At 47.0% G+C, this 8,500-nt stretch overlaps 2 protein-coding genes across 8 annotated transcripts in view; one reads left to right on the forward strand and one right to left on the reverse strand.

Moving 5' to 3' along the window:
* The first annotated feature begins 659 nt into the window (after positions 1-659).
* Positions 660-5,493, forward strand: acbd4 (acyl-CoA binding domain containing 4). Its single transcript, XM_030340794.1, has 11 exons — positions 660-865; positions 971-1,113; positions 1,646-1,766; positions 2,221-2,305; positions 2,499-2,619; positions 2,990-3,157; positions 3,396-3,493; positions 3,668-3,857; positions 3,982-4,199; positions 4,720-4,779; positions 5,013-5,493. The coding sequence occupies exons 1-11, from the start codon at positions 861-863 to the stop codon at positions 5,139-5,141; spliced, it is 1,338 nt and encodes a 445-aa protein (XP_030196654.1). The 5' UTR covers positions 660-860; the 3' UTR covers positions 5,142-5,493.
* Positions 5,494-6,400: 907 nt separating this feature from the next.
* LOC115531146 (rho GTPase-activating protein 23) overlaps positions 6,401-8,500 on the reverse strand; it is a 45,212-nt gene continuing 43,112 nt past the window's right edge. For 6 of the 7 annotated variants that reach the window (XM_030340232.1, XM_030340230.1, XM_030340229.1 and 3 more), the window contains one exon: positions 6,401-8,500. This exon is cut by the window's right edge and continues 117 nt beyond it. In XM_030340232.1, the coding sequence (XP_030196092.1) occupies positions 7,682-8,500 (819 nt within the window). In that variant the 3' untranslated portion in view covers positions 6,401-7,681. The other variant, XM_030340236.1, reaches the window with a different exon arrangement.

Consider the following 8,500-nt stretch of genomic DNA (forward strand, 5'->3'; position numbering starts at 1 on the left):
ATCATATGCCGGGAATAGCAGAAGACGTTCTTCCTCTGGAAGAGCGCCCTCTAGCTGATACCTATGTACCTACTGGTCTGGTCGTCTTATTAAAAAATATTAAATTTGTTTGTTATTTATTATTATTTATTATTTGTATGCAAGAGGTGTGTGTGTGTGTGTGTGTGTGTGTGTGTGTGTGTGTGTGTGTGTGTGTGTGTGTGTGTGTGTGTGTGTGTGTGTGTGTGTTCGTGCGTGCGTGCCTGCGTGCATACCTGCTTGCATGTGAGTTAACGGAGTTGCGCCATTTATCTTGGCGCCGCATGGTGGCTGTGAGTGTAGCCGCATCTTTTGTGTATAGTCGGGCTGCGCATGCTTGCTCCAAATTAAGTTTCACTATTTACCAGATTAAGAATAACCATCTGAGTCATGTCTTCATTGACCAGTTAGTTATTCATATATAGGCTACATATGAACTTATGTATGTATACGTTTGGGTATATAAGTATGTATCATTTTGATTGAATTTAATTGATGAATCTATGAGTAAATTAATGAAAAAAATGAAATAAATGACAGACCAAACTAATGAAATAATAAATTAATAATGAATGAACTGGAAGCCCCAGTATCTCCTGGTATCCAAAAACGTAGAATGGGCGGGGCTTGTTAATTGTCATATGACGTGACACGGAAGTGTTTTCTCGGTCAAGTCAATTCTCAAGTCGACGTTAGTGCCTATAAACTTAACTTTTGTAAGATCTTTAACTACGTTGATAAATCCCATTTACCGGATCTCCGTGGGATTTTTGGGGATTAGTGCATCTTTCTTGTTTACATGTTCACATGGTGGTTATGGACCGTGTAAAAGGACAATACAAATGAGGTAGGCGACTAATATCTATTATACTAAGACACTGCGGCCAGTCGCTGACTTTCGGGGGGAAATTGCTCCACTACCTCATGCAAATGTTAATTTATTGTGTTGTAGTGTTGACTACCACCTTCCGAGGAGACCGGACAGCACCCTCCCACTATCGACCATGCCCGTACCCACTGTGGCCGAACCCGCACTGGACCACCAGAAACGCTTTGAAGCTGCAGTGGATGTCATCAAAAAGTTACCTAAGAATGGTATGTTACCGCATGTCTATTGGTACAGGGTTTGCACTTCATTCGAATGGCTTAAACTCCACGTAACAGCTCTTCAGATGGATAGTCCTCCTGTCCAGCACCCTCACCTAATTCCATCCCAATCCGGTTTTCAGCAAGGATTAGCCTAAAGTGTGTCGCCAGGTGCCTCAGTTTCACTTTGTCCGAATCGAATAACAAGTTCTCTTTTAGAGAACAAGCCCTGACAACTAAATGTATGCAGCAACGGGCTCCACAATGAACACCTGTCACCCGTATCATTAAATATTAAAGCAATTACTTGGTTGTAGATCGTTGCACTCTTGCTGCTAAAAAGACAACATTGAATCGTTGATAATATCCGCAAACCAACACTGATTGCTTATAATAGTATAACAACATAGACCTTATAGCCTAGTGTAATTACGTTTTAGTTTTTCATTCATAAACTAGTAACATCAATAAACCACGAGTCCTCCACAGAGACGGTTTGGCAGCTCCGAGCTAAAGCCTCTCTCTCCCTCTGCTGCTGTAGGGCTCTACCAGCCGTCCTACAGGGTGATGCTGCGCTTCTACGGCCTCTACAAACAGGCCGTCTGCGGGCCGTGCAACCAACCCCGGCCCGGGTTCTGGGATCCGGTGGGCCGCTACAAATGGTCTGTGTCCACCACTACCTGCTTGTCCCTTTTTGTTTTCCGTTTTTACTCTCAACACCAGGTGACCCATAGGACTACAACTGGGTCTGTAGGACAGGCCACAGGCTGTAGACCTACTGTACTCTTAACACTTAGGGACCAATGGGACTACAGCTGGGTCGGCTTAGCTCAGGAGGTAGAGCAGTTGTCTTGTAACCTTGTTTTGTAAAAGTGTCTTGTCTTGTAAAGGTTGCTAGTTCGATCCCCAGCTCCCCCTGTGTTGATGTGTCCCTGAGCAAGACACTTAACCCTAACTGCTCCTGTAGAGCTGGCTGTCGCCTTGCATGGTTGACTCTGCCGTCGGTGTGTCAATGTGTGTATTAACCGATGTAAGTCGCTTTGGATAAAAGCGTCTGCTAAAACGCCTGTACGACACCGATGCGTCTAAACTCACCCTAAACTGATGGATCCCCAGGGATGCATGGAGCCGTATGGGGGGGATGAGCAGTGAAGGCGCCATGGCGACCTACGTGGATGAAATGAAGAAAGTAGCAAAGGAGGTGAGTCCTGCAGGTCCTCCCTGACCCGGTGCAGTGCACCCACAAAACGGCCTTCGTTGGCCGTTGTCCTGCTTCGTTGCACGTGACGCATGATGGTTTAAGGAGTTGTCGCTCGGAGGCGCGTACCGACCCACTCGTCCCGATGCCCTCGATATTTGGAAATACTTGAGGTGACGTGTTGTGAACTCGGCAGGTCCTGGAAACGCTGCCGGTGAACGAGAAGACGGCGTCCCTCATCCATCACTTTGAGCCCCTCTACCTGGTGGTGGACGACATGCCCCTCCCCCCGCAGGAACTTCTAGACCTCCGCCAAGGTCAGTCCTGACCAGGGCTGGGCAATAAGCCAGTGTTATCATTTTTCTTTGAAAGGTGCTGTAGGGTGTGGTGTCATGTGATGAAGATATGGACTTATCGCGTCGCTCAGGTTTATGGCCCTTATGGCGCATTAATGATAAGATTATGACCGTGTCATTACTCCCACACAGTTCATAATCCATATTACCTCAAATGCAAGGAGTTTCATCCACAGGCCTTAGGCGCAATCACAATTATGTTGCCTCTTTCTGCGATTTATTTACATGAAAATGTTGGAGATTGTCACTTAAAATAATAAGGATAATGCACTTAGACAATGAATGTGCTTGTGGGTCATGTGTGTGATGTTTGATCCTCGACTTGTGTCAGGTGTGAATGGCAGCAGGCCGGTGAAATACCCAGAAGACATGAAGATGAGTGAAGATGAAGATGAGGGACATGAGGAGGCTGAAGATCTGGCTGCTCCCTCTCTAGAGACAGGCCCCGGGGTCCCAGAGTCACCAGAGTCACCAGAACTGTCAGCCAACCCACTGAATGGTCAGACACACAGATACACACACGCACAAAAAAACACAACACGACACAACACACGTTAAGTAAGGAAAACAGGTTCAAACTCCTACCATGGAAAAAAACATCTTATTATGAGTTACCTATTGACAATAAATCGATTGACCATTCATTGTGTGTTATTAAGCACATTTCCATGTAACTTCTTGGTGTGACATGGCGTCACTCCGGCTGTCTCTGCATGCGTGGCGTGTGTTCTGTTTAGACTCCGGGCTGTCTGAAGGACTGGCGCCCACCAGCGACTCGGAGAGCGAGATCTTCTGCGACTCGTTGGATTCAGAGGAGCAACTTCTCAACACAAAGGCAAGACGTGTGCTCTCAACCACTCCGGTCAGGTAGATCTCTGACCCTGTTCTCAGCCTTCGGAGATGTTAATTAACATCGCAGTGTAATGACGTGTATGAACAGCACCAGAATGTCCCATCAGGTATTAGCAGCAGCTCGGTGAATGACCTGCCACGTGCGCGCCCTCCACAGATCAAGACCAACGGGTTCCACAACGGCCACTCGGACCCTTCATCACACCAGCCCTGGAGCCACGAGACCGTTGCCGGGGCAACGCAGGTGGGGTCGGGTCAAGGTGGCGAGGGGGCGGGGGAGGACAAAGGCCCGAGGAGGAGGAGGAGTCACAGTGGGAGAGGCGGTCCCGAGCAGGGCTGGAGAGAACGTAAGTGTGTGTATGTCTATGTGTGTATATGTGTGTGTGTGCGAGTTAATATCTAAATCCTACACATCTGGTATAAACCCCAGGCTCGTCTTATTCTTACATCAGTATATTTTTTTCCGCACAGGTGGCGCCCCTCCAGGCAGCCCCAGACCTCCCGGGCGTGGGGCTCCTAATATGGGCGGTGGGGGCGGGGCCGGCAGGGGCGGCCCCGAGGGCGGGGCGGAGCGGCTGCACGACGCCCAGCTGCAGCAGCAGATCGTGGTGGCCCTGCGGCGGCTGAGGGAGGACATGCGCAGCGTCATGGAGCGTCTGGAGGCGGTGGAGCATCTCGCCGCAGCGCACGTAGGCAGTGACCCATCTGGCTTGAAGCCCTGCCCGCTACTGTCCCTGCTCGTCCTCCCCCCCCCCCCCCCCCCCCCCCCCCCCCCCTCTCTTAATGTTCTTAGTACTCCTCCACACTGCTACGGTTAGGGGTTACGGGGAAATGTATCTGGAGACCCCAGTCGCACCCCACAAAACCTGATGCAACCGGCTAGACCTGGGGTTAAGAGATGGATTTGTACGCATTCCGATTTGAAGGCCAGAAATTGAAAGCTTCTGCTTAAATCGTTTGGATTGTTCCGTTACTCCAAGTCCTAATAATGTGCGTCTGTTGGATATAATAATGGCACAAGATTGTGAATGTGCACATTCTCTAAAAATACCACCCAAAGAACATGTTCCCCATATTTATTGTTTCATACAACAATGGAAAATTGGATAGTTGTTCTACGTCTTGATAGTTGGTCTGCACAGTCGGCCCGACCAGGTGTATTTCTGCTGCCTGCCTTTTGAAGTAACGTGTGTTTGTCTGTCTCAACAGGCCCAGAACGAGGACTGGACGCTGTGCTCCCAGTGTGCAAACGCCTCAAACTCACCGGAGGTCAGTGCAGCAGTAGTTAATATTATCTAGCTTGCTGCTCTGGAAGAAACAAAATATATATATCTTTTGCAAGATAAACAGGTTGTTAGATTCTATAGTTATTCATAGTCTTCTATTCAGAAACAACAGACCGTAATAAAGAATTATGTAATCGACTCAATCAGAATCGAGCATCTAAACAAAGCCGTGTAATAACGACCATTATAACAGCATTGTCTTACGGATCGTTCCAGGGGGAGAAATGGTGGCCATTCGACGTGTCGGGCCACACCCTGCTGCTCCTGCTCATGTGGCCCCTGGTGGCTCAGGGCCTCGTAATGCTGCTGCGGCGGGCCCAGAAGAGAGGCTGCGTGTCCTCCTGAAGGGCCCCCAGGGGTCGGACGTACTGTGCTGCCCAGACCGCAGTGACCCTTTTCAGTGCAATGGTGTGAGTGGTGTGTTCAGATAGAGAAGGAACTTGGGTCTTTTGCGCAAACTCAGCAGTAGGAAGAGTCAAGGGAATGGATTTAGTGGACACACTGGAAATGATGTGAAGAGATGTTTCAGGATTTGTCTCCCTTGTAAAACACAACTTTAAAAAACCTGTTATTAAATTATTCTTAATTGATTGTACATAGGTTCTGATTGTGATGAAGTGACGATTGCAGATCTGTGTTTGAAGTTTGGACGACAATGGAAACAATAAAACAGATATCCCAGCAAGAACATAATATATACCCCTTTGTGTTTATATGTTTTTGCTTTTAATCCAAAAAGTGATGAATTAGGGAGCCATATGGTATATTGCACTACCATATCCCAATCCTTCCACCTCATGGAAAAGTTGTTCCTGTTAAGAGTTTCGTTAATATTCTAAATAAATGAGTTGCTCACTGAGCCCTTACAGATTCGGAAAAGCGACATGGGGAATAGGTTTGTGCTAGTAATGCGGTTAGCATACACCACGACCACAAAGTTATCATAATTAAATAGGAAAATATAAAATCCCACACTAAAAACCCACAGCAGCATAGAATACTCACCGGTGTGCTTTCATGAAGCGACATTTAAAGGTGTTTTCAGCTCCAACACAGAACTGACCGAAGACCTGCAGCCAGGACCAATCTATAGCCCCTGGCATGGGTAGCTCAGGTGTAAATCGTTCCCCCAACGAGTCACTGGCCCAGTGAATCTAGTGAATCGCCACAAAATGCAGCGATTCCAGAACCACCTGCCAAAGTGCCTTGGTGTGTCAAACTAAACTTATTACAACAATCTATTCATCATCAGGATATATATGTATTATAGAACCATTTTCACAGTGGCGTCGCAGAACAAACACATGTGTCACTAATAACAATTTATGGGTCTGCTTGTTTAATGTATATGGGGAGGGTTAGGGGTAGGGTTAGGCTTAGTGAAGACACTATATTGAAGACATATTGTCCCCCATTGGGGGACAATAAACTATTTTTGAACTTTGAACTTTGAAAATTCCATGCAGTGAAACAAAAGCAGATGCAACTAATAATTATTGTTATGAGCGACAGTGTTATCACGTGAGGAAGCCTCTGTGAAATTTGACAGACATTTTGATTGAATGATCGCACTTACTCTGTGGCGAAAGGAACAAACACGTTGGTTTCAAAAACAAATAATTTAATATATTATGTATAATGTACACAGGTTAACTTAACAAGGCTTTGTACAACGGTTACAAAATTGGTCCACGCACAGTCATCCAAGTACATAGAGTACATGCACCAGGGCACAAGTATACACATGTTTCAGATATGATAAACATGACTAGGAGTCGGCTTTAGGAAGACATGGTCTACCGGTGGTTGCACCACCAGGTCATACGGATAAACAATAGGTTCAATAGGGTAGGAACTTAAGAAACAAGCAATAATTCCAATAGGGACAAAGTAATAAAGTAAGACAAAGGTATTCATGGTTTTAAAATGTCTGTTCTGTTGGTTTGTTATCCTCATATGATCTGATTAATTCTGACACTGTTAAGTTGGAGTGTCTCTTGGCATATGTGTGGTGTGTGTGTATAGATATATCAATATCTATATATAGATATAGAGGTAAGATATACAGTTAGTAGCTTGATGATTCATGTGACATCTGTTTCTACTGTAAATCTCTGGATGAGCGCACAAAAATGTGGAATGTGGGTTGGGTTTAGGTGGGGTTGATCATGTGATATGATGGATGTTATGCCCCCTCTCTTGCTAGTGAGTCAGACCAATCTCATACCTCGACATGACAGAAGCAAAAGGGACAAATATTGTGTTAGGATCAAACAGAATATATAAAAAAGGACTGATTGCTGAGTTGACAACTGGGCTTATTATAGTTTCAGTGCTGCTGAAACTATTTTAGGCCCTGCATCTGTACAACAATGAATAACTAACATCTCTTCTGGGGTCACAACAGGGTGACGTGACGTCTGCATCATTTTGATGAATGTGGATCTCAAATGTTTCATAAGGCTTCCTCATGTTATTTGTAATCAATTGCCAATTGTTTATATCGCTAAATATGGAGAGGTTAATTCCAAAACAGTATTAAAAAAAATCTGAATTTCACTGCTTCAATGTAAAAAGCTTTTATCTAAACAGTTTCAAAAACGTTCAGTAGGAAAGTGAACCCTCATGGCAATTATTTGATCAGTCATGCAGTTTTAAAACCGCAGTAGCTCCAAGCGTCGCGTTACGACGCTCACATCTTAATATCAACGAAGCATACAAGAGGAACCTTAATACAAATAACATCCACACGTTGAAATTAAGGACTTGAACTTGATATTACAAAGTCCTAAAGTGAGGCATCAGGCTTTACACCTTGCAACGTCGGAGATCCAGTTTCTTTGCAAATCGTGGTTGAAGAGATTTTGTACCCAAGACCAGATGAGTCAAACCACTACTGTGTGGCGACGGAATGCTCTTCTTTTGTCCCTGGAGTCCATGGCCGACTTCCTGAGGACAACCACGGCATCTTGATCCATGAATCCCAAGGAAGGAGGAGAGAGGGTCGGGGCCTCCGCTGCTGTAGAACGAAGTCTGTCTATCCTCTGTGGTCTCTGCTGAATCGCCTCAGGACTGAGAATGGAGCCCTGCGGTGCACCGAAAACCCTTGGCACTCCCTCGATGACTCTGATAACCTCCACCCGTTCTCCTCTCCAATCTTCCGCCTGATGCATCTCGAGGTCCAGGTTCATAGACACTGCTCTCTCTCGCCCTCCTCTCGCCGTGCGGTATCGGACGGACACCGGCTGGTTACACTCGGGCTCCTGTCTGGTCTGCAGGCCGGGGTTCTGGCACCGCCTTCCGGGAGGCAGCCAGGAGGGGATCACGGGCAGTGGCTTGGCCAGGTATCGGGGCCTGGGGTGCTGGAAAGGACTGGTTCCGTACAGGGGTCTCTGGCAGCTCGCATGAAGCCTTGTCGGACACTGATAATAATGAGAGTAAAGGAAACTGCTGGGGCGGGGCTGCACGGGCCTTTCGCCTCGCCTCTTCACCTCCTCCTTCTGCGTCCCTTTTTCCGCCTTCTCTCCGTCGCAGCGGACGCAGTTCTCGGCAGCTTCCCCTCCTTCCTCTCGCCTCGAAGGGTCGCACCTCGTGGGCGTCTCCTGTGCGGCCTCGTCCCCGTCTCCATGCTCTCTCTGCTCCGAGCCGCCGTAGTTGCTGGTTTTGACCGGTTCGTGCTCAGAGTCGTCGTCCGTGCTGCTGCT

This window comes from Gadus morhua, chromosome 18 (assembly GCF_902167405.1).
Source record: "Gadus morhua chromosome 18, gadMor3.0, whole genome shotgun sequence".
NCBI classification, from domain to species: domain Eukaryota; kingdom Metazoa; phylum Chordata; class Actinopteri; order Gadiformes; family Gadidae; genus Gadus; species Gadus morhua.